This window comes from Lontra canadensis, unplaced genomic scaffold (genome assembly GCF_010015895.1).
Source record: "Lontra canadensis isolate GAN:19392208 unplaced genomic scaffold, GSC_riverotter_1.0 scaffold41, whole genome shotgun sequence".
Taxonomy (NCBI): Eukaryota; Metazoa; Chordata; class Mammalia; order Carnivora; family Mustelidae; genus Lontra; species Lontra canadensis.
The window spans coordinates 1,604,694-1,628,515 of record NW_022631035.1 but is presented as its reverse complement, the minus strand read 5'-3'; the positions used below and the strand labels follow the sequence as shown (position 1 = coordinate 1,628,515).

The 23,822-nt window shown below is 64.3% G+C and overlaps 1 protein-coding gene across 5 annotated transcripts in view; it reads left to right on the top strand.

Moving 5' to 3' along the window:
* The first annotated feature begins 465 nt into the window (after positions 1-465).
* Positions 466-23,822, top strand: part of BAIAP2 (BAR/IMD domain containing adaptor protein 2) — a 62,303-nt gene continuing 38,946 nt past the window's right edge. For all 5 annotated transcript variants that reach the window (XM_032870421.1, XM_032870418.1, XM_032870419.1 and 2 more), the window contains exons 1-3: positions 466-585; positions 15,750-15,825; positions 18,325-18,411. In XM_032870421.1, the coding sequence (XP_032726312.1) occupies positions 532-585; positions 15,750-15,825; positions 18,325-18,411 (217 nt within the window). In that variant the 5' untranslated portion in view covers positions 466-531. The remainder of the gene's footprint in view (positions 586-15,749; positions 15,826-18,324; positions 18,412-23,822) is intronic.

Genomic DNA, 23,822 nt, shown 5'->3' with positions numbered 1-23,822 from the left:
GCCGCAGCGCCCCCGCTCCCCCACCTTCCGCTCCCCTCCTCCAGCGCCTCCGGCCCACGCCGCCCCGCCCCCAGCCCGGCTGTCGCCCGGCCCCCAGGCTGTTCCCAAGGCCGCGACTCGCGCCGCGCCTCCGCCTCCTCCCCTGCGATCGACAGCGCCGCCAGCCAATCGCTGCCTGCAGCCGGCCCTCGTGCCCCGCCCCCTCCCCCGTCTCCGGAACCCACCAATGGGAAGGGCGGCGCGGGGGCGGGGCCTGCCGGTTGCCTGGCAGCGGCGCGGCCGGGCGGGGGCGGGCGGGCGGCCGGGGGCGGTGATCCGTGTGCGGGGGGCGGGGCCTGCGGGGGGCGGGGCATGGGCGGTTATAAAGGCGGTCGCCGACGGGGCGCCGCGTTTCTGGTCCGGCTCCGCGCGCTGACTGCCCGTCTTTGCCGCGCCCGTCGCGCCGCCGCCGCCGCCGCCGCCGCCCGCCGCCGCCGCCCGCCGCCCGCCGCCGCCCGTGCCCCCGCTCCGCGGTGCCGCCGGACCAGCACCATGTCGCTGTCGCGCACGGAGGAGATGCACCGGCTCACGGAAAACGTCTACAAGGTGAGCCCCGCGCCGCCCGCGCTCTCGGGCCCGACCGGCGCGGCCCCGCGGCCCTCGGGGGTCTTCTCGGAGCGGCCGCGCGAACCCGGCGCCAGCCAGCCGGTCACAGGTGGGCGCGGGCGCCCCGCTCCGACAGCCCCGCGCTGCCCCCGCGCGCCCCTCCGCGCGTCCTTCCAGGCGGCCGGGGAACCGGGCCCTCGGACCGGAGCAGGTCGGGTGGGGGCCGCCGGGGGTCTGTGGGGTGCGGGGCCCGGGGCCCGCGCCGCCGGTCGCCCTGCGCCCCCGGGAGGCGTGGGGGCCCCGTGGCGGCCCCTCCAGCCGCGGTTACGCAAGCCTTTGGGCACTTTCTTGTCAACAGGCTTTCCCTTTGCCCAACTCCTTCCCGGGCGGTCACGGACGGGCCCCAGGTGGGAGGTCGCGCGCGGGCAGGTTGGATGGGTGGACAGATAATCCGTCATCTTATGTAACCGCGGAGGAGAAGACTAATTGTGTAGGAGGCTGGCGCGCCTGCCTCTGCTTCTGATGTGTGTGAAGAGTGGGGTTCGCGTCCTCCCCTGCACGCTGTCACTGTCACATCCGAGGGCCGCAGAGCCCCGCGGGGAGACCCTTCCGAGGCGCCCTCCCAGGTCCTTCTGTGCTTGGCCACATGAGCAGGGCCTTGGGCATCTCTCCGGTGTCCACTGTGCCCGCTTACACCCTCACCCCGGGGACAACAGACCCAGGCCCCCCCGGGACTCAAGGTCCTCTGCAGTCCCGCGCGGGCGTGTTCCCGAGAGGGAGACTCCCGCCCCCGGTGTCCACAGAGGCTTCTTACAGAACTGGGTCTGAAGGTTAGCTGGTGGGCTGGGAGATGGAGGTGCCGTGTCTGTGTGGTAGCTGCTGGTTCATGGCCACTGAATGGGGTGGGAGGCCCCGGCAGAGCAACAGTTTCCAGTTGTATTAAACAATTATGGCCGTGCCTCCCTAGCCAGCGGCCTGCGAAGCCCTCCCGGTAAGCTCGCTCCGGCTCTGGGCGGCCCCCGGCACACTTCCCGGGCGGCCCCCTTTGCTCTCCGCTGGATTTCAGGTGGCAGGCTGTCCTCTAATGCGCGTTCTGGTGGAGGTTTTAAAGTTACTGCGAGATCACGGCAGGAACCCTGCAGCCGGGTGGGACTGGCCGAGTCAGTTCTGGAGCCATGTTAGCGCCGCTGGTGAGCAGGAGCCGAGGCTGGCGAGGAGTCCGCACGTAAAAGGAACAGCCTCTGGGGTGTCTGTGTTTGGTATCAGAGAGAATCCGTGGCATACGCTTCTGGTGGGGTTGCTCTGCGAACGCTGTCAGGGAAGAGAGGTTTATTAAATCATTAGTCATTAGTTCCGTAACCGTGTGCTCATTATCGCAGGGGGTGGAAGGGAAGTGCTGGCCAGGGGCTTCCTTTCCTATTTTCCCCGCTTCTGCCATGAAACCCTTAAACAGGAACTTCCGTGGTGACGGTCGCGAGGGGTGCATGGCGTGGCTACACGCTGGGGAGCCCCGTGATCGTCCTTACCTAAACTCTCATAAGCTGGGCAGCGAGGCGTGCCGTTACGGCTGAGCAGCTCCGAGGTGGAGCTGTGATTTCTCTGCAGATCCGAAGTGAGATCCGCCGGCAGGATGGCGGCAGGAAGCTGGTAGGGTCTGAGTGTGGGGCCTCGAACCCCTCGGGAAGCCGGCTGGAGGGTGTCGGTGCACGTTCAACAGGCGAGCCTGTGCTTTGTGCCTGCGGGGCAGCTGATCGGTGAGCTCGCGTGGGGCAGGTGTGGCGAGGAGCCCGCAGCTCGGCGAGGCTGGCCCCGGCGGGCCTTGGTGTCCGCAGGGCTGTGCCCCCGCGGCCGCTCTGGTCGCCGCCCGCCGCACTGCCAGGCCGCCAGGTTGGCTTTGTGGGCGGTGTTCTTCCTGACGCTCCGTGGCCCGACTGCCAAGTCTTCAAGTGCTGGCGCTCTCTTACCCTTTTGTGTTTTATCCCCGGGGAGCGCAGCATTCGGTGGCTGAGCCGCCCGGGTGGGGCAGCGTGGGTCCCCGGGGCTGGCGGAACCGGCCCGCAGTGAGGCAGTCAGGGCGCAGCCGGAGCAGTCCGTATGGTCCTGGCTGGTCCGCCGTCCTGTCCCGGAGGCCGTGCTGCCTCTGTGGCCGGGCTGTGGCCCTGCTCGTTGTCCCTTGCACTGTTCCAGCGGCAGCTTTGAGCTCTGTTTGCTTTGGCAGAGAAGGGAGCAGTGGGCCAAGGGCCGCTTGTCCTTGGTCTTGCTGATTAGATGTGGGAATGGAATGTGCTCCTTTCTGGAGAATCAGCCCCACGGACTTCTGTGTCTGTCCTCGTGGCCCGGTCCCTGTGGAAGCCTCGTCCTTGGGGCCCTTCAGAAGCAGCGCAGGGAGGGAAGCGGAATGGCTTCCAGGTGGCCACTGGGACTCACCTTCTGACCTGGGGTAGGGAACATATGCTGAAGCCTCCTGGGGGGAGGCACAGGGCTGTCGCTGGTGGGCTGGAGCTGCAGAGCGGAGCTTGGCTTCCAAGACCTAGTCTGGGGGCAGTTGCCGGGAGTGAGGGACAGAGGGAGGCGGGGCAGGCATCTACGGCTCAGAGTTAAGCCAAACCACAGCTCTCCTGGGAGAGACCTGTGAGTGACCCCACATGCTGGAAGGAGGCTTCTAGAGTAGCTGACCTCACGTCCCTGGGGCGGGGGTTTGGGGGAGCAGTTGTCAGGTGGGTGTTTCTCATGGTTTTCTATGCCAAGAGAAGCTGGGCTGTTGGCTGACCTGATGACCCTTCAGGATGGTGGCTCCAGCAGCTTCCCTAGGGACAGCAGCATCGCTGGGCCTGAGGATGTGGGAAGGTGGGAGACAGCCTGAGGAGGAAGACTCCCTAGGAGAGCCTCGGGCAGGGTGTTTTCTGGGGGTGTGGTTTCGGGCCCTTGGCCAGCCGGGCCAGGCTGGTCTCTGGAGGCTGTCCGGTCGTCCTCAGCCCGCGGCTGTTGTGGGGAAGCTGGCCTATGCACACCATGGCTGCCCTGGGGGTGATATGGGGCTCCTGGAGCCGGGGTGGGGGGCCAGGTGGGGGCCAGGTGGGGGTGTTGGCACTGGGGGCAGGGAGCCGGCCCGGGCAGGTGAGAGCCCACTGCTGGCTTTCCCCACGGTTCCCACTCCCCTCCACTGGGTCCCACCCACTCCTCCAGGTGGGTGTTTGGGGGAGCCCTTGGAAGTCCTGTGCTGCTGACCCCAGATCTCCTGTCCCCTCTCCCACGGCTGGGCAGTCCCACAAAAGTGTTTGTTGCCCTCAGCAGCCTGGCGTCCGGCGAGGCCAGAGCTTGGGGGGGCCGGCTGAAGAAGGTGCGGGCACCCTGAGAGACACTTCCCTGGCAGTGGAAACGCCTGCTGGGAGGAGCCCGCTGCTGCCTGCTGGGGGGAGGAGGCAAGGAGTCCCCACACAGTGCCCAGCTCTGCACACACGCATGTGAGTGTGAACGCGAGGTTGTGCGCACGCCTGTGTGGTACTTGTTGGCTGTGCTTTAAAGGTGCTTTCCAGGGTGCCCCGTCGGGGTCCTATATTCGGAGAAGGTGGCAGGGCCTGCTGTCACCGACGGGACTGCCTGAGCTCCTCTTTTCCTGCGTGGGCTACGCGGCGCCTGTCCGTCCCTGCCGCTAGCTTTGGAGGGGTGCACCTCCCACCCCCTTCCTGGGGGAGCTGGGGCAATGAAGGGCAGTTTCTCTGTTGCACTGACCTTGAGGTGTTTGGCTGTGGCAGCTCCTTGTGCCCAAGTCATCCCACAGATCGTCGGCTCCGTGCATACGGCCCTTCTGGCTTACGGGGGACCTGGTGTATGGCCTGGAGGCGCTCGGCCCAGGGCTGTAGTTCCAGAGTTCTGCGCGTGTGTTGCCCGCGCTGTTCCCATGGGTCTTACTCTGAACACATGTCCTGTGTTTGAGAGCTTGGCTTGGCTCCTGGGACTCACCCATGGGCACCTGGTGCTCCAGGTCACAGTGGTGGCCAATGCTGGCCCTGGGCTTTTGGGGCGCTGTCAGCAGGGCGAGGCACTGGCGGTGCTGCAGGAGCATGTCTCGTGTCTGTCTGGTTCACGGTGACACCCCTGCTTTGCGGCGAAGCTCTCTTAGGGCTTGTCCTCTTCCCACCTCCCCTGGCCTGGATGTGCTGGCTGGGACAGGCAGCCTTTTGTGGGAGGACTAGCTGCTGTGCGAGAGGGCCTCACCCCTCCTTCTGGGCTCGGGGAGGCGGGCTGGCACTCCTCCTAAGTTTGCAGGTCTCCGTCACACTCTGGAGAGCCCTGAAGTGTCACTGCAGGGCCGGGTGGGCCACAGGCAGGGCTGGCCTTGCTGCTCTTTTGTCCCCAGTCAGCTTGGCCCGGGCACCCTGGACGTTGCTTGTGCTGCCATCCCCCAGTGGGGACACCTGAGCTCTCAGTCCAGCACGGGGCTGTCCTGAGCTGCTGGCCAGGCTGGCTCCTGTCCTCTTTTCTCGCCCCCCGGTGCACTGAGCCAGGGCCTGCCCTATGTCGCCTTCCTGGCCCCTGAGGGTGGGGAGGCTGTCCTTGCTAGGCTGCAGACCTGTGTCCCCTGGAGACGGAGCCCTGGGACACTGTCAGGGCTGTCAGCACCGTGCTACCGCCCACCGACGACAGACAGCAGTAGTAACTGGGGCAGCACGGACCCAGCCGACCCCACCTCCCCAACGCTGATCACTCTTGGCCCTGAGTGTGCGGCGTGACCTGGACGTGGCTTGAAGGGCCCAGCGCAGTGGACACAGGTGGCCCCAGCCAGTGGCCTGAGGGGAGATGGGGGCCGGGGCTTCTCTTAAAGTGCAGAATGTTCTGTCTTCACGTGACTTGCTGTGGAGTAAAGCCAGCCTTAACCTCAGACCCTGTTTGGGATGAAACAGCTGGGTTTTGGGGTGCTTGTGTTTTCCTGGCCGTCAGCATCTCTGCCAGGGTCTGCCCTCCTGGCTGTCAGCTCCAAGGGCAGCGGCTCAGTCCCGCTCGACTTCTGGAGGCTGTGGCAGGTCTGTGTCCCTCTTAGCCGGGGCCCCCGGTCAGGCTGGGTGTTGGCTGGGAAGTGGTCGGCCCTGTCGCATCCTGGGGCCTTCGTGTCAGTCCTCACAGTGGGGGGACACTTGGGCCTGTTAAGAGAAGAGCTGGGGTGGGAAGGCGGGACCTGGAGCCAGACCAAGCTCGTCTCTAAGAGGTGACCTTGGGGCCAAGGGCCAGGGGATCTGTGCCCGCACTGTCTGCGGGATCCTTCCTCCTGCCCACAGCTCCTCCTCCAGGCTCGTACTGCAGGGGCCTCCATCTGTCCCAGAAACCTGTCTGGCCGTCGGGCTCCCGCGGGCCGCCAGGGAGGAGGCTTGCCTGGCCTTCCCGTGCCCTGGCTCTGCGGCCCAGCGGTCTCGGTCCTTCTGCAGGTGCACGATGGCCAGGATGCTCGCAGGTCCCTGCAGGTGCCCCTTCCCGTTCCAGCGCCCATCCGGGGGCCGGCGGAACCGGGCTTCAGGTCTTCTGCTATGAGATGAGCGTCCCGAGGGTGCCGCCGCGCACCCCGGGGAGAGCACATGAGGTGTCTGCACACGGGTCACTGGGCCCCACACTCCGAACAGAGCGATGCTGGGGCTAGTGTGGGCCGCCAGGAGGAAGCAAGACCACCGGTCAGAATGGCCTTGCTCCTTCCTGCGTGAGATACTGATTTCCTACTTCCAGGGACGGGTTTTTAGAATCATTTCGACAATTCCTAGAAAAGCTTGTATTAAGTATCCGTGAAGGAGATTCATACGGGTTTTTGTTTTTTTTTTTTAAAGATTTATTTATTTATTTTTTTATTTATTTGACAGACAGAAATCACAAGTAGGCAGAGGCAGGCAGAGAGAGAGGGGGGAAGCAGGCTCTCCGCCGAGCAGAGAGCCTGATGCGGGGCTCGATCTCAGGACCCTGAGATCACGACCTGAGCCGAAGGCAGAGGCATTAACCCACTGAGCCACCCAGGCGCCCCATCATACGGGTTTTTTAACACCACTTTGCATGCAGAGTCTGCCCCTTCTGAGCTTTGTTTCGGCTCCCAGCCCTCAGTGTCCCCGTGTCCCTAGCACTGTCACCTGGGCCTTTGTGAATCAGTGCCCAGTTTTCCTGAGCGAGTCTCTGAAGTGTTCTCCAGGCCTTGACGGCCATCCTGCTCTTTTTCCTGCCCTTTCTTGTTTCTCCGCCAAAGAAGGGCTTCAGGCGCCAGCCGGGACCCCTGCTCCTTCTGAGCTGCTAATGGTTTGTGGACATGGTGTCCAGGTTTGCCGTTGCCCAACACGCCAGGGACAGTCACAGGGAGGCGTGGGCCAGGTGAAGACACGGGTAGCAGACCGTGAGACGCACTGGGATGTCACAAATGAATGAATAAATGAATAAATAAATCTCTTTTTTTTAAGATTTTATTTATTTATTTGACAGAGATCACAAGTAGGCAGAGAGGCAGGCAGAGAGAGAGGAGGAAGCAGGCTCCCCCTGAGCAGAGGGCCTGATGTGGGACTCGATCCCAGGACCCTGATACCATGACCTGGGCCGAAGGCAGAGGCTTAACCCACTGAGCCACCCAAGTGCCCCTAAACAAATCTTTAAAAAAAAATTGACATCTTGCTGTCGGAGTTGGGAGTGAGGATGGTGTGAGGGTGTAGGAGGGGGTGCCCCTGTTCCAGAGCCAGACCTCTGTCCAACAGGGCATGTGCCTTGCCCGGGAACCACGCACAGTCACAGCTGGCCTGCTTCTGGCGGGGCTCTTTAAAGAAGGGGTTCTGGAGCCCCTGGGGGCTCAGTCAGTTACGGAACTGCCTTTGGCTCAGGTGGTGATCTCAGTGTCCGGGATCGAGCCCTGTGTCGGGCTCCCTGCTCAGTGGGGGACCCGCTTCCCCCTCGGCTCTTCTCCTCCTCCCCTCATGCTCGCTCTCTGCCCCATCCCCAATAAATAAGTAAAATCTGAAAAAGAAATGGAAGGCATGTGGCAGAGCCAGAAGTCTGCTTGCCTGAGGAGGTACCTCTTGGCCAAGGGCTGTGGTCAGGCCAGCAGCAGGAGTCCTGGGAGGGGGCTGCAAAGTGGGCTGTGTCATGCGCTCCCTGTCTGGCTCTGCCTTGCTCGGGGGTGGGGGGCAGACCGAGCTCCGGCCACGGGCCACCTGGACTTTCCAGCCTGCTGGTGATCACGGGGAGCCTCAAGGGCCATGCACCGCGCTAAGAGCTGTGCACGTGACCTCCTTTATCCCTCAGCCTGCTTCTCGAGGGGGGTCCTGGCTGTTCCCCACTGGCGGGGGAGCCCCAGTGAGGTGAAGCAGCGTGTTCCAAGGCCGTCAGCTGGCCCATGGCTGAGCCCGGGCTGGAACCAGGCCTGCTGAAGCCTGGGGCCGTCTGTCTTTCCATTCGGGGTCCCGCAGACTTCAGGCAAGTTTTCAGCCTCTGTGTGGCCGTTTTCTTGTTAGCAAGGGAACAGGCCCGTAGGAGACTCCGGGCACGGAGAACGCGTTGGGTGTGCAGTGGTTGTCACCACTGGCTTCCAGAGAGTGGGAGGGCAGCAGCAGGGCAGGAAGGCCCAGGCAGAGGCCTCCGTGCTGCTCTCCGACTTCCTGGGTGCACAGTGGCCTGTTGCTCCTGTCAGCGTGACAGCCTTCGGGCCGCCCGTCCTGTAGAACATGAGGGCAGTGGGGGGTCGGGGGGCGGTTCCAGAGCCTTCCGAGGCTGCTTTTCTGCTTGCTCTTGGGTAATTTTTCATCCAGCAGGCGCCCAGCCCTGTGAAACTCAGGTCAGAGCCTCAGCAGGGGCAAGGACGGGTCAGTGGAACGTTCTAACTGGGCAAGCAGGAACCACACTTAGTTGTGTTGTCAACACTGGGAATTCACATGGTGACTGGGGGTTGGCCCGGTGTCTCTGGGTGATCCGGGTGCTCCGGCCACTGTGACACGGCACTGTAGGCAGCGGCTTCCACGAGACGTTGATTTCTGATGGGGCCTGGAGTCTGAGAGCGAGGCATGGGCAGGGCTGGTTCCCCCAAGGCCTCTCTCCTGGGCTGGCCAATGGCCACCTTCTGCCCAAGTCCCCCCCAGGGTGGTGCCTCTGTGTACATCTGTGCCCTGATCCCTTCTTAGAAGGACGCTAGTGAGACTGGAACACAGCCCACCTTGATGACCTCATTCAGCCTAATTAGTTCTGTCAAGACTGTCTTTCCAAGTACAATCACGTTCTGGGGTGCTGGGGGCTGGGACTTCAGCACATGCATTTTAGGGGACTGAGTCAGCCTTTAGCACCAGGTGTGGCACTGCCCCCCCCCCCACCAAGGAGCAGGGGGCTGGTACGGTCGGCGGGGGTCTTGGGTGCTCTGTTGCTGAATCGGAGGGACAGGTTTCCAGGCCGCTCGCGTTTGGGGCCAGTATGGTTTCTCTCCAGCCTCAGTCACACAGCTGATCTCGGGTCACGGCGACACTGAGATGTCCACAGGAGCACACTACAATTTATCCTGAAAGCAGCGGGCAGGCAACACAGGTTTCAGCTCGGCGCCAAGCATGGATAGGAAGTGACCTAAGTACACAGGTCCCCTGGTGTGGGGCCCAGCAGTCAGGGGCAGATGGCCAGCCGCTGGAAGGTGTCTGCGGTGGGAGCCAGAAGGGGCCGTGCCCCCCCTGAAGACAGCGTGGACGGAGTGTGTTTCCCAGACAGGAGAGGGGTGGCCGGGCTGTTGGGGGCTGTGTCTGGATCCTGCTGCACGGTGTGTCCGATGTCCAGGCCTAAGGAGACGTTGGCCGTCCGAGGCTGCAACGAGGGGAGCTGGGTAGCCGGCAGCCTGGTCTCTCGGGCAGCTCCTCACTCCTCTGAGGGCTGTCCCCCTCCCTGCAGGGAGCCGGGGTTCCAGAGATAGCCAGACTTCTGTCCCTTGTCCCTGAGCTGCTCTGCCAGTGCTTCCGGCCATCCCTGCTCCTGGGGCCTCAGGGCCCCCGACCCCACCAGGTGCCAGGCCAGAGACACGAATTGTTACTTGACTGTAAGCTGATGGGGCAGGAACCATCATCTCAGGGTGGGGCAGCAGCTCTGTCTCCCTTCCCTGGGGTCCCGTGGCTGCCGCCCCCCCGGGGCGGGGAGTGGGCAGGAACTGCAGCCTCTGTATTCTGCAATAGTCCGGTGTCTTGTTTCTTTGCTTCTAAACGCTCCCTCCTTGGGGTCTGCGGCCGGGTCGGCCTCCCCCGGCCCCCATGGGGCCCTCATCTCTGTAGGAGGCTGTGGGGCTGAGGCCTCGTGTGCCTGTGGCGGGGAGTTGTGACCTGGGTCCTGTGGAGGGAATGGGGGGGCTGATGCTGTGGAAGGGTAACGTGTGTGTTGGGGGCTGCCTAGCTTGTCCCTGCTCCTTGGGGGGCATTTGCTACGTCCTCTGCTGGCCTTCACGCTCCCAGCATCACCGTGTGGCTGTTTTGTTCTGGAAGCCTCACTGCAGTTCTTTTCTGAGCAAGTATGAACACAGTCTTGCCCTTCGTCTGGCTCTAACCCAGCGAGGTCCAACTCAGGATTCGCCTCCTCCAGGAAGGTCCCCCCCACACACTCACTGAATGCCCCGGGTTGGCTTTATTCCTTCAGAAAGGACCGTCAGGATAGCTGTTTCTCTTTTTAAAGGGAGATAGAACCTTCCACCTGCCCTTGCCCCCAGATGGGAGTCGTCCAGAGCTGCCCCGAGAAGCCAGGCTTTCCTGACTTAGCCTGATGGTCCCCCCCCACCCCCGCCGCCCACCCCCTGTCCCCTTGCCCTCCCCCCAGGGCCCCAGGGAGTCCGTGCTCTTCATGGGGGCTGCAGCGGGCAGATCTCCCTTGGAGGATGGCCGCCCCCACCCCGGGCAGCTCCTGGACAGCGGGCCCCAGAGCTGGTGCCCGCTTACCCTGCAGTCGTCACAGAGGTGGGGCATAAGGGCAGGCACTGGGCCCCTCCCCCGCTGGAGGCTGTGCATCCTGGGTAAGTGAAGGGGCGGGCACCCGGGCATCAGCCCTCCGGTAGGGGTCACGGAGCAGATGCCCGTCACCTTGGCCCTTGCCTCGTTTTGGTGTTGCTGGACGGGGATCCTGAGGCAGCCCAGAGTCGGCAGGCTGGTTGGATGGAACCCTCTCCAACCGTCAAGACAGAGGCGAGGCCCGTGTGCAGCAAAGGGTGAGCTCGTCCCAGTGTGGCCATCTGGGTCTGCCCGGAACTAGTGGGCAGGTTCTTGACCTCCCCAGGCCTCCCTCTGTCCATCTGTAAAATGGGGCAGCACACCCGGATCGGTGGGGTGAGGGTGCAGGGTGGCGGGGCTTAGAGGCCAGCCGGGGTCCCAGCGCCACCTTGTCCCCTAGAGGAGCTCTTCCAGGTGCCGAGGGAAAGGAAGCCTGGCTCGGCCTCACACCGCACGCGCCCGTGTGCTCAGGACAGCGGCCAGCACACCCACCCAGTCCGTCCTCGCGTGGGAGGGGCCGGAGGGGAAGCAGAGGCATGTCACCGGCCCTGTCAGCAGAGGAACTTCGCTCTTTGTGACTGCCCGGCCGGGAGGGTGATGGAGGGGGCCATGCCTTGGAGCCAGGGCTGAGGCGTGAACAGAACTCCCGAGGGAGCGAGTGGCACGGCCGGACACAGGCCTGGGAGCAGGCGGGCACAAAGCCCCTCACCAGAGCGCCTTTCTGGAAGCGTGTTGGCCCGTCTCCTCACCCCCAAGGTGGAGACCAGGCATCTCACTGCCCGTCTCCTCACTGGCCGGGCAGACCTGTGGCTGCAGAGGAAATCGAAATGCCCGGGGAGCGTCCCAGAGCGCCCAGGCGGGAAGGCTCCCCAGGGCTCCCAGCGTGCTGGGGACCTACCAACAGCCACCTGTGCAGGGGTGCTCGTCCCCTCCCTGGTGCTCTTAGAGAAAAGTGTGGCTGGGGTCCTCAGGGGCACCCCTGCGTAGAGGTCCGGTTAGATTCCAGGGGGGCCCGGGGCATCTGGCACTGGGATGTCCTGGCAGGAGGGTGACTGCCCAGCTCGTCTGAGCTTGTGCGTGTGTCCGGCAGAGACATCTCCTCTTTCTAACCCTCTCTCAGAGTGTATTTGGGGGGGCGGCCGGGGGCCCTGGGCAGATCTCCCAGCAGCCCTCTTGGTACCCCAGGCATCTGTAATAGATGCGGAACGAACCAACAAGTGAGCAAAGTGACTGAGGGTGAACGCAGGTGAGACCCGAGCGACGTGGAGGCCGGGCCGCGGAGCCCCTCCCTGTCGGAGATCCGCGTGTAACCTGTGCCTCTAACCGCCGACAGGCCGGTGTTGGCCAGAAACGTTACCGATCACGTGAGCGGTCAGTTACCACGTTGTACGTGTCATGAGTGTTGTGTGCTACGTTCTTATGGCGGAGTTAGCTGGAGAAGAGGAACCTGATTGGAGGAGGTCATTAGAGGGGAGCCTGGATGGCCCGGTCAGTTGAGCATCTGATTCCTGGCTTCGGCTCAGTTCACGATCTCAGAATCCCGGGATCCAGCTCCGTGTCCGGCTCCGGGCGCGGTGGGCCGTCTGCCGGAGCGTCTCTCCCTCTGCGCCTCCCACCGCTCACACGTGCACGTGTGCCTGCGTCCCCCTCTTTCTCCAAGATAAATAAAATCTTGAAGAAAAAAAGAATCGTTAGAGAAAATATGCTTTTGGTGCTGTCGTGTGTCTTTGAAAAAAAACCCCCACGTGAGCGAGCGCCGTCCGCTCTGTTGTTCATGGTCTGCGGGCGGATTCTTAGCCCACGAAAGCTGCCAAAGGGACGCACACACAGCGTCCAGGTGCGACGGCAGAGCTGAGGTCGGTGTGCGGCTCTCATTTGTGTAGACGGCACGAGGGGCAGAGCTGGTCACGGCTCACGTTGTGGGATGGTGGCCTGGCTTGGGGAACGTGGCCCTGGAGTATGGGGTGGTGGGGTGTCTGTGTGCGGTGACGCTCTGGGGCCCTGTGTGTCAGGACGAGCGTGAGGCCGGCAGCACGTGGCCGCAGGACAGGAGGCAGCTGCGCCCAGCCTTGCTCCTGTTTGAGCAGCCTGGGCGGGGTCCCCACAAGCAAAGGCAGCCCCTTCCCCTCTCCAAGCGCACAGACCCCTGTTGGGGGGTGTGGGTGTTTGGGTCTCAGCTAGCTCCGTGCAGAGCCCACGAAAAGATAGCAACATCCCTTGCCTCTGGGAAACAGGACAGGGCGGCCAGGGACAGGGCGCGGAGCCCTCCTCCCCTGCGTGATAACCGGGGGAAGCCCGTGACGCTCCTGCCTGGGGCCCGCTGGGAGCCTGGTTAGCGGAGCCGGTGCTGGGGTGGGTGGAGAGGGCGCTCACGGCCGTGGCCACGGGCTGTGCAGGGAGGTCAGAGGAGCCCTGTGCCAGGCCTCTGCCAGGGCTCAAGGACGCCAGTGCCTGGGAGGCGGGTGGCTGACTGCTCCTGTAGGGGGCCAGGGAGTGGGCTCTGCACGGAGCCGCAAGCGGCGGGGCACAGACAGTCCCGTCTCTCCCGCCGCCTCTAGGTGAGAGAACGGCCGCCGCGTGACCAGACCTGGTGTCCCGGCCACCTGCCCTGCCCAGGCGGCCTGACCGGAACCCCAGCGCCCTCCCTGCCCTGCCCGCTCACTCCTGCATTCCTGGCACATGAGCTCAGCCGCCCTGCTGAGGGAGTGAGACCTGGCGGCTGTCTCCGTGTGTCGTCGGGGAGGGCGTGGGCGGGCTGCCACGGCGATCCCCTCACTCGGCCTGGGTGGCTCCTGGCCTGTTTCCTGCTGTTGCTCAGGATGGTAATGGGGCTCGAAGGATGAGCTTGGGCAGAGTGCCCTGCTCTGGCCGGGAGCCGGGGGGCCGCGGTCCTGAGAAGGTTGGCGCCAGCACCCGCTAGGGCAGTGGCTCGCCCCTGGGCCCAGCCCCACAGTGAGAAACATGCTTTGTGCTGAAACCCTGTGCACATGTGGACTAGCGTGCGCACCCACGTGAGCACGAGGTCTCCCGCACCCCCGCAGTCCTGCAGCTCTGCAACCCTGCAGACACCAAGAGCACCGGACTCAGGGCCCTACCGCACCCTGACTCCTTTCCGGACCAGACACACGGGGTGCCTTTGGCTCAGATCATGGTCCCAGGGTCCTGGGATGGAGCCCCGAGTCAGGCTCCCTGCTCAGCGGGTGAGTCTGCTTCTCTCTCCCCCTGCTTGCATTCCCTCTGTTTCTGTCTCTTTCTCTCACGAATAAATAAAAATCTTCAAAAAAAAAAAAAAAAAAAGAGGAAGAGGAAGGGAAAGGACAGCTACGCGTGAATCACGAGCCTTTCTCTGCCCCCAGGTCTGCAGGCAGCTTGAGCTCCCACAGGCCCTGCGTTCACTCCCGGATGGTGACCACCCCCAAACCCAGCTTCCCGCTCAGAATTCTCCCCGTCCACCCGAACTTGCTGCCCGTTAGGGCATCCCAGTTCCTCTTCCTAGGCCCTCCCTGGATTTAGCGCATCTAGATTCCTGGGTCCCCAACCCAGCCACCTGCATCTCGCCTGCCTTCCCCCATCCGGCCCCCCGCATGCCCCATTTGTCCCCACATCACGGTGCCACATCCACAAGACATATGGGCCCAGCCCCTTCTCCTAAGGGCCCCGCTTCTTAGATCCCAGAGCAGCTCCAGTGGGGGTCCCCGCATCTGTTGGGGCCCTCGGCAAGAGTCTCCCTTTGGAATGTCGTCGGGCTGCATGGCTTAGACCCGCCCTCGGCTTCCCATCCAGCCTGGAAAGCACGGCCTTCTGCAGCTGGCCCGTTCCCACCTCCTCACCGACCTTTCGGCTTGCCTGCTGTTCTGCTGTCCCTGGTACCCCCAGCGGCCCCACTCCCCTGCTTTCCTGCCTGCGGGAGCCCGTGGCCCGCCGTCACGCTCTCTGCCCGCGCAGGGTGTTTCTGCCTGCTGAGTGATAAGGGTGGGCCTTTGCGCTCCGGCGGCCGGCTGCGCAGGGATGGGACTGCGGCAGGGACACTGCCGGGCCCCCGGCACCCCTCAGTGCTGGGTCTGCGTATAGCAGGTGCCCTGCCCTTGGCTGCGTCCCGACGGGAGGGCACACCCACCCGGTTTCCTTCCCTTGTCCCCACATGGCGTAGAGCCCAGTGGGCACCCTCCACCAGCCTCGGCCCAGCCCCGTCTGTGAGTGGGTGGGAGCTCTGCAGGGCCTCATCCCCTGTGAGCGCGGGGCTGAGTCCCTCTGTGCCGCACCCCAGGGTGGGCGGGCGGCAGGGCCCGAGCCATTCCGCCGGCCGAGGGCAAGGAGGGGCCAGAACAGGCGTGACCGGGGCTGGAGCTGCGCACAGGTGGGGGCTGGGGTGAGGGCGCCCGCCTCAGTTCACAGAGAAGCCTCTGGGGCCCCGAGGCCGGGGTCAGGGTGGGGCGTTTCCCCTCGGGGACGCCTGCTCTCGCCCATCCTCAGGAAAGTTCGGACACGTGCCCGTTGTCATCGTGGACCTGAGTACGCAGCATGTGGCGGAGACGGGGCTTCTTTGCAGGTTCCGTTCAGTGTCCTTGCCGGCTGGGCCGGCTCTCGGCGGGCAGTGCCAGCTGCCCGTGGCAGTCGCCTTCTGCTGGCGTGCGGGTGCCTGTGTTTGTGCCTTGTGATGAAGACCTTGATTTGCCCTTGGTGGTAGATATCCAATTTCTTCCGGCGAAGAAGTGCAGTCCCTCGGGCAAAAGACCCAGCCCACGGGGTCATTCACCACGGGGTGTTTGCAGACCAGGCTGCGGGTCCCTCTAATCAGAGCTGACATTCCAGTGAAGACTTCCGGGGGAAGGGGGGAGGGGTGCTGGGTGGTGCCGGTGTGCCTGGCAGGAGGGTTTCCTCGGCTGACTCAGCCCCGGGGCCCCAGCAACAGCCCTTCTGCGCTGTGACTGCCTGCCGGGCCCCACGGCCCGTGCTCCGTGGAGGCTTTTTCGATCCGCAGGAGCCCAGCACAGTGCCACATCCTTGTCCCCACCGTGCGGAGGTGACACCCAAGGCTTGGGTCGGGGGGTGAGCAGGGTCTGCCCGAGGGCAGGGCTGGGGTCTGTACTCCAGAAGCCTGGCTGGGCCTCCGTGGCCTCCCCCTATGGGTTTTCTCCTGCTGTTGGGATGCTCTTGGGGTCCCCAGGTCACCGGGGTCACTCACGCCTTTTCTCTTCTTGCTTTTCGCAGACCATCATGGAGCAGTTCAACCCCAGTCTCCGGAACTTTATTGCCATGGGGAAGAACTACGAGAAGGCCCTGGCGGGTGAGGCCGCGGGGTGGGAGCAGCTCGGGGGGCTGGATGCAGTGGGAGGAGGGAGAGTGGGGGGCCACGCCTTGGAGGCCTGTGAGCCCCGGAGTCTGCACCCAGTGTGCAGTCCTGGGGGCTGGGCTCAGTGTCAGCCCACGGCAGCTAAAGATGGTGGTTGTGGATGTCTGTCCTCAGAACCTTCGTCTGCAGAACTGGGCGTAGGGCTTGGGGCCTGTGCCATTCATGGAGACCCGGGACTCAGGTCCCTCGCTCAGGGAGGGGACATTGGTGCCAGCATGTGCTGCGGGTGTGTCTGGGCCCTTCCAGCCCAGTGGGGGCCAGCCGAGTCACGCTGTGGTCGGGGATACCCGCTTCTCAGGGCCCGATGCTGGTTTCCCCCACCCGGTGTCTCTCCAGGGTGGGTGTCAGGCTGTTGCTCTGACTGTGACGTCCTTGTCAGCAGAGCCACCCCCCAGCAGGGAGGCTCTCTGTGCAGAGTGCACAACAGCGTCTGACCGCTGGCCTGGGCTGTGCACGGCCCTGTGGGGACATGGTTGGGTGGCACTTTGGGTTGGGGACGGCGAGGAGAGGTCTGGGCAGTCTCGTGGTCACCTGGGGACAGAGCAGCCAGTGGAACCAGGTTCCTGGACAGCGGCCTTGCTGGTCTGCACCTGGAGGTGTCTGGCCACAGTCCTGCCCACTGGCCCCGTCTCGGGGGCAGGGAGGGTCTCCGGTTGTGTGCAGGTCTACGACACAGCCTTCCACCGCGGCCCTGGTCCCTCCTCTTACACGAGGCTGCTGCACACTGACCCTTTTGAAGGAGAGTGGCCTTGACGTCACACACAGATCACACTAGGAGTGTGGGGCAGGGCTCCTGGGTTCCTGCTGTATGCAGGTGGATAGCGCTGACTGGCAGCCCCCGGCCGTCTCCCTGGTTCCGTGTAGGCGTGGAGGGGCGGGGCCTTGCACAGTCTTCTGGTTTCGGGACGCACACTGTGTTCTGCACCCCACAGGCTCTCCCGAGCTGCCCTCCCTCCGCCCCACAGCCCTGTGCACAGGGACACTGCCCCAGGAGCCCTGCAAGAAAGGAGGCCCAGCTGCTTGCCTCAAGGTTCTGTCCCTTCCTCAAGCTGAAAGCTGACCTGTAGGGTCTTAATGACGATGGCAGGTCCCAGGCTTTGGTGGCGACCTCTGTGCCTGCCGGGAGTTGAGAGATGGCCCGGCCTGCGGGTGAATGTCCCATCTGGTCTGCTTCGCCAGAACACACTGCGTGCAGGACAGGCGCCCAGTCTGCAGGCCAGCGGCAGAGGGAAGGGGCAGGAGGGCAGAGCTGGGGCCTCGGGTATTGCGAGCAAAGCCCCTCACGGTGCCCGTGGAGCCGGACCGGGCTTTCCCCTCTTCCTTCTCCCGGGCACCAGCATGCGGGGCCTTGCACGTGGCTGACGGGGCTCCCCTTCCGGATCCGCCCTCTGTGGGACCCTTCGCAGCCTCACCTGGCCTCCTCGTGGGGGGACGTCGTGTCACTCCCAGTCAGTCCCGGTCATGGCCACGCCCTGCCCTTTCATGTGAGGCCAGTCTCCTTCCGGGCCTTTCTGCACCCACTGGGGACCCCTGTGAGGCTCTCCAGGGGCCGGGTATGGAGAATCAGGGCTCCCCCGCTGCCCGTTTTTCCAGACTGGCCTTCGGCACCAAACTCAGCCAGACACATCGCCCCATCCCCTCAGCTGCACTTGGCCTCCCCTATGCACCCCTCATACTGGGCTTGGCTTTTTTCTGATCAGCTTTGAGGAGCCCTCCCCTCCCAGCAGCAGACGTGGTCCAGCCGTGGGGCTGCCGAGGGCGTGCTCCTGGGCACGCGCTTTGTGGGAAGCCACCTAGATAAGATGCGATGGTGTGCCCGGTGAGACGCCCCCACCAGGGCTCCAGAGGGAGCAAAGAGGGTGGCTGCCCACAGCTGGCACTGCTCCCAGCACTCTGTCCTCTCCCAGCCTACAGGGCGGGCAGGCCCCTGCACGGGGTCGGTGGGCACTGGGCTCTTCCTTGGGCACCAGGGGTGTATCCCGGGTGGCTGCAATCGCCGTGGGGTGTGCCGTGGGCCCACGCTGTGGCCTCAGCTTGGAGAGGTGAGGGGCGCTGTCTGCCCATGGCTGACTGGGGGTCTCTGTGTGCACAGCTTCCTGCTGTGTCCTGCCCGGCAGGGTGTGGTCTCGTGACGTGTCCTTGGTGGGCCCTGCCACCTCTCACCCAACCCGGGGGGCTGACGACGGCACCCAGCAGTTGGTAGCTGACCGGCAGCCCCTGGCTGGCTGGTGGGCCTGACTGGGCACCACGTTCTTAGAGCAGCAGGTCCAACAGTTCCATCGAGAGGAGAATGCCAACAAGAGATGGGGTGCGCTCAGCCCAGGCGGAAGGGCCGCGGAGCTTGGGGGACTGGCGCGCACCGCGAGCTCGGCGTGGGTGCTGAGGGCCGTGTGCACCCACGGGAAGGGCACTAGCTGTTCTCTCCTCTCTCAGGTGTCACCTACGCTGCCAAAGGCTATTTCGACGCCCTCGTGAAGATGGGCGAGCTAGCCAGCGAGAGCCAAGGCTCCAAAGAACTCGGTAAGACCTCTGATGCGGCAGAGACCCCAGATGGGGGCCGGGTCGCCACCTATGCCGGGGCAGGACTAGGGTCCTGTCCTGTGTCTGGTCCTGCTTCCACTGGGGATCACGTTCTCCTCGTCAAACAAGAAGCTTTTCTGAGAGAACCGTGACCCTTATGGCTGGCAAAGGCTGTGAGGTGCGCGCCTGGCCACAGGTGGGGTGCACTGGGCAGCTTCAGGTGCTCAGAGTGCACACGGGTGGGTCAGTCCCCCCGAGGAGCAGAGCGTGGGGTGAGGACCCGGGCAGATCCACGTGGCTGCTGTGGAGCGCCCGTAGGACGACTGAGGTCACGGGCAGCACACCTGGTATAACAGGGAGACGGGACGCCAACCCATCACATGGGGTGACCTGGTGTTGTGTGTGCGCGTCGTGTGGTAAACTGAGGAAAAGGCCCAGAAGTGTAGCAGGGGGAGCTCCTGGCATGGGTCATTCTCTCTGTACTTTCACTGTTTTGCAAATTTTGTGCCGTGAGCTCGTGTCGCTCCTAACGCGGGCGCAAGAATGAAGTGGGGAGAGTGTCCCTCACGCGCCCAGAGGCCCTGGGCGTGCCCGCAGGTGTGGGGCAGCAGGCTGTCCGCCGGCGGAGCAGGCCATCTCCCTCCCTCGGCCCTTGTGGCCTTTCACGCTGTCCGCTGCCACATGTGGGGCCTCTCCACCGTGGCACTTTTCAGGGGCCTCTGGCATTGCCTTGTTTGGGGACACGGAGGCCCAGCCGGCCCAGTTCCCTGGCAGGCCCAGGCCATGTGTCCAGTGAGGACACTGCCACAGCTCTGGAGACTTACGGGGCCGGGGGCAACCTGCCGGGTGGAACGCGCCGGACCCCACACGATGGGTGGACTCTGTGGGGGCGCCAGGGAGACCTTCCTCCAGCACCTGAGAGGCCGTGCTGCTCTCTAGCCGTGGAAGGACGCCGTCTGGCCTCCATGGACAAGACGGGGCTCACCTGCCTCTGGCAGACGTGGGAGGACGCGGGGGGCCCGAGGCATGCAGGTGCGGCCTCACCGGGGACACGGGGGACGCTAGGGCTCAGAGGCCAGCTGTGGGCCTGCCCGCCCTCCTGGGTGTCCTGGCTGTGGCTCCGGCGGCCACGGACTGGGCCTCTGATCCCCTTGGAGGGGAGCTGGTGCTGTGCATGACCCCATGTGAGTTTGCGCACGGGCTCCTGTCTGCGAGAAGGGCGTTTGATCGTGGGGTCGGTTGTGGCTACGTGGGTGACACATGTGCCCTGTGGTCGCGCTCGCAGAAGGGCGAGGGTCTGCCCACGGGAAAACGCGTGTCTCTGTGGCCCCAGGAGGATGGTGGGCGTGTGCGGAACCACCCTGAGGTCCCAGAGCTTCCCGGTGGCGGGGCCCCGTGAGCAGCGGGGCGGCCTTGTGCTGCAGAGCCAGGCGGCAGGGCAGGGAGCTCGCCAGGGCACGGACGGCCCCTCTCCGCTCCAGGAGCTCGGCCCATCCCGGCTAGAACCAGGGAGTTTCCAGTTTGCTCTCCTGAGTGTTTGGACTCTCTCCTGAGGCTCGCGTGGAGGCCAGCACTGGATGGGAAGGTCCTCTGCGTGCGTCAGGTGTTAGGCAAACAGACCTGTGTCCTCTCACCACGTGCTGTGGCAGCAAACATGGGGCTCCCCTGGCCAGTTCTCCCGTTCTCTGAGGCCCCGCAGTTCTGCTCACTGGCATCTGCTTCCAAAGCTTGCCCATCACCCACTCCAGCCGGAGGACCCCGACCCCAGTGGCCCTCCCCCCTCCCATTTCCCTCCCTCCCAGCCCTGGAAGCTACTCATCCGCTGTCCTCTGCATGGACAGCGGCTCCGGACATCGGGCAGTGACCCGTCGTGACCTTGGAGTCTGGCTTCTTTCTGCACGGGAAGTTAGCGGTGGAATTGCGGGGCGTGTGCCGTGGTCCGTTCTGGGTCCGGCTGCTTCTACCTGCAGAATTATCGCGAAAGTCATTCACGTTCCTGCGCGGGCCAGCGGCCCCTCGCACCTTGGCGCCAAGGGCTTCCCCCTGGATGGAGCCGCCGGCTTGTTCTGCCTTCTGCGGAGCGACGTCTGGGCTGTTTCCAGTGTGGGCATTTCCAGATTTGCACCCTGCTCGTGAACCAGCGCGTCGGTGAGCGTCTCTCCCCGCGCGTGCTTCTCCTCCTCGGCTGGTCTGTGCGCCCGTCCTCCTCCGGCTGGGTTTTGTCCCGGGGTGGAGGTGCGGGGCTCCCAGATGGCTTCTCCCGGTGCCGCTCGCTTTTCAGTTCTGGAGTTGTTTTTAGGAGAACAAATGCGTTTGTTTTCAGGGACGTCCGGTTAATTGATTTTTTGTGTGTGGGTTTTTATCGCTGTCGTGACTGTGCTTACAACTCCCGCCTTTGCTGTTCTCTTCCTTTGCTTGGTTCTCGGTTTGCTTCTGCTGATTCCTTCCCAGACCCTCGGCCACGGTCCTGGCGCGTGCAGCTGCTTCTTCCCTCGGGAGCGCGTCCCCAGCCCCACCTTCCCGCTCGCTCGGATCCCTCCCGCCTGCGCCCCCCCCGTCCACCGGGAGTCCCTTTTCCAGTCCCGGGACCACGTGCTCCGGTCCCGTTTCTCCCTCAGTTGGGGGATCCTGGGCACGTATGTAGGAAAGCATCTGAGCCCTCGTGTGTCTGCAGCCGCGTCTCTACTCGGCCAAAGGCTTGGCTGACTTAGAACCGCAGACGGGATGCGGTCCTGCCTCGGGCTTGAGGACACCACCCACTGTCTTCTGGGCCCCCGCGTTGGGCTGCTGATTTCTCCGACGCGGGGTTTCAGCTTTGGGTGAGTGTCCTGTGTTTCTCCTCCTGGAAGCATTGGGGGTCTTCGCTCTGGGGTGCTGCAGATCTTCCGACTGTGTGCCTGTGTGTGTTGTGGGGAGGGGCCTCCAGGGCCACGGGTGTTGAGCTGCGACCCGGGTGCAGAGGACAGGAGCAAGGGATGCACGCACGAGTGCAGGGGGCTCAAGTGAGGCGTTCTGGCAGAAGTAAGCGCGGTCTGGAGCAAGGGAGGGCGGCGGAGCCCTGGGAGGGTGGGTCTGTGCTTTCTGGGGCTGCCCGGAGCCCGTCCCCTGCAGCGAGTGCCCTTGCTGGCTGCTGTGGAACATTCCACAAACACACCGGGAACGCCACGTTTCTGTGTTCTGTCGGCTATTGAGTTATTCTGGGTGGGTTTTGCTGCTCTGAACGAATGTGTCCATGGGACCGCAATGCCGAGCCCGGCCCCACGGTGACTTCCACGGTGCTGCCCTGCTAGGCCGCCTCAGACATGGTGCTGGGCTGCAGGGCAGGCAGCCCCGGGTGCTCCCTGTAGAAGTGCCGTCACCCTCTGGGACGGGAGTGAGCGGGTGGGCTTGTGCCCGGCTCTGGAGGCTTCTGTGGGTCTTGGCAGGGCTCCCCTCTGAGTGTGGCTCCGGCAGCCACGTTCCCTTCTCACTCATGCTCTCATGCCACATCTGGGTGGACAGAATCCCCCTCCCCCCACCACCCTGACCCCTGGCCCAGACACCGCAGCTACCGGCCCCCTTGGCCAGCCCAGCTCGGGGGTTGGGGTGGGGGTGCACTAGCCTCACTTCTCAGACACCAAGAGGCACTTGTTTTCACTTTGTCATAACTTGGGGCATCCAAGCTGCCCACGTACCAGGGACAGATGATGCCACCCAGGCGGGACACCCGGCCTGAACTTGACCCACATGGTGACCTGCTGAGAGAGACAAGGTCTTCCAGGCCCTTCTGAGCCTCTTGCTTTGCCCACCGCCTTGAGGCCTGGTGGAAATTTCACATTTGGGATGCTTTGCTCTTGGCTGTGTGGACAGGTTGGGGTTCGGTGGCACGTTTTGGCCACTGTCCACACGCAACAGTGTCATTGGAGTTTCAGGTGTTGAGGTCACCCACCGAGGACATGATTTGTCCTGGTCCCTCCGTGCTCGGTTCCCTCAGTGGGTTGCCAGGGGCATCATTGTGGGCTCCCTTCCCCTCCCCTTCTGCAGGCTGGTCAGGACCCAGGTGAGGGGCCCACGTGGGTTCCCGGATGGTCCTGCGTCTCGGCTCTCTGACGGGCTGTCCTGTCCGGCCCGGGGCCCCGTGTGCACACATGTGCTTCGGGGAGAGAGCACACCTGTCCCCTGATGACGGGTGTGGGTTCTGTGTCACGTTCCAGTCTCGAGAGCCCCCCGTGCTGATTAGCGAGCCGACAAGGCATGCCCCACCCCGCTCCCGGGACAAAGGGCCTGTTGGTTTCTCCCGTGGTTGTGGCTTTCTGCAGCTGTGGGGTGTGATGTGAGTGTGCAGATGACACGTCGTGCAATCCCATCGTCCTGAGCCGCTGAACCCCGTCTCAACATGGTAACTTTCTCTGTCCCTTTGTCTGGGCTAGAGTTTGGCTTCCTGCTGCCCTTCCCATCTGTTTCTGATCATTTCCTGCCACGGTCCTCCCCGCCCAGGACGGGAGTGGGGAGCTGGGAGTCCTGCTGAGAATGAGCCGGTCTCCGGGGGGAGTGTGTGGGTGGGGGGCTGGCCCAGGCACGGGGGAGGAGGGCTCTCTGACCTGAGGTCGTTTTCAGAAGCGCCATCTTGCTGCGGGGCTCATTGGGGCTTCGCCTGCCCTCTGGCTGCTGACTTCCCGCCTGGGTCTCAGGTGTGCTCCCTCCTGGGGGCTGGAGGATTGGAGACCCTGGCCCCACTCCCTTTTGTGTTCTGACTCCTCCAGTCCCCTGTTAGGGTGATATGTGCAGACCCTCATTGGACTGCTGCAGGACACTGCAACCCCCCCACCCCCCTGCGGAGCCCGGTGCCCTTTTCTACCCAGAGGGAGGGTCTCGAGCAGCACGCGCTCCTCGAGTTAGACCCCAAGGTTGTGGGAGTGGAGAGCCTCCCACAGCGTGTTTCCCACTTCTGAGCGCGAGCCTGGCCCCACAGCGGCCTTTGTGCTCCTGGGCTGGGGCTGCCCAGACTCTGCCCGTCTCCCCGCACAGTAGGCAGCTGGCCGCTCTGCCTTTGGTCCCGCCGGTCTCTGTGGCCCCAGCTCCAGGGCTCATGGGGGGCACCCGCTCTCTGCTTCTCTCGGGCCTGCCTCCTGCAGCAAGGCCAGCAGGCCTTTGCTCTGATACCGCGGGCGGCTTCATCAGGGAGCGTGGGGACGGCCGCCTTCAGAAGCTTCTTGCAGCGCCTCTAACCCCCTCGCCGGCACCACCCACACTCGGCCGTGTGCAGCTGCCTGCGGCTCTCCGACCTCTGCCTTCCCGGCTCTGCTGAGGCTCGCCTCCCGTGTGCCCCCGCCCGCCGCGGGGTAATTACAGAGCGCGCCAGCCTCTGATCTGCGTGCTCGGGGCGGCTCTTCCAAGGCCCCGCTCTGCTCGGATCCCTGTGGGCTCTGTTC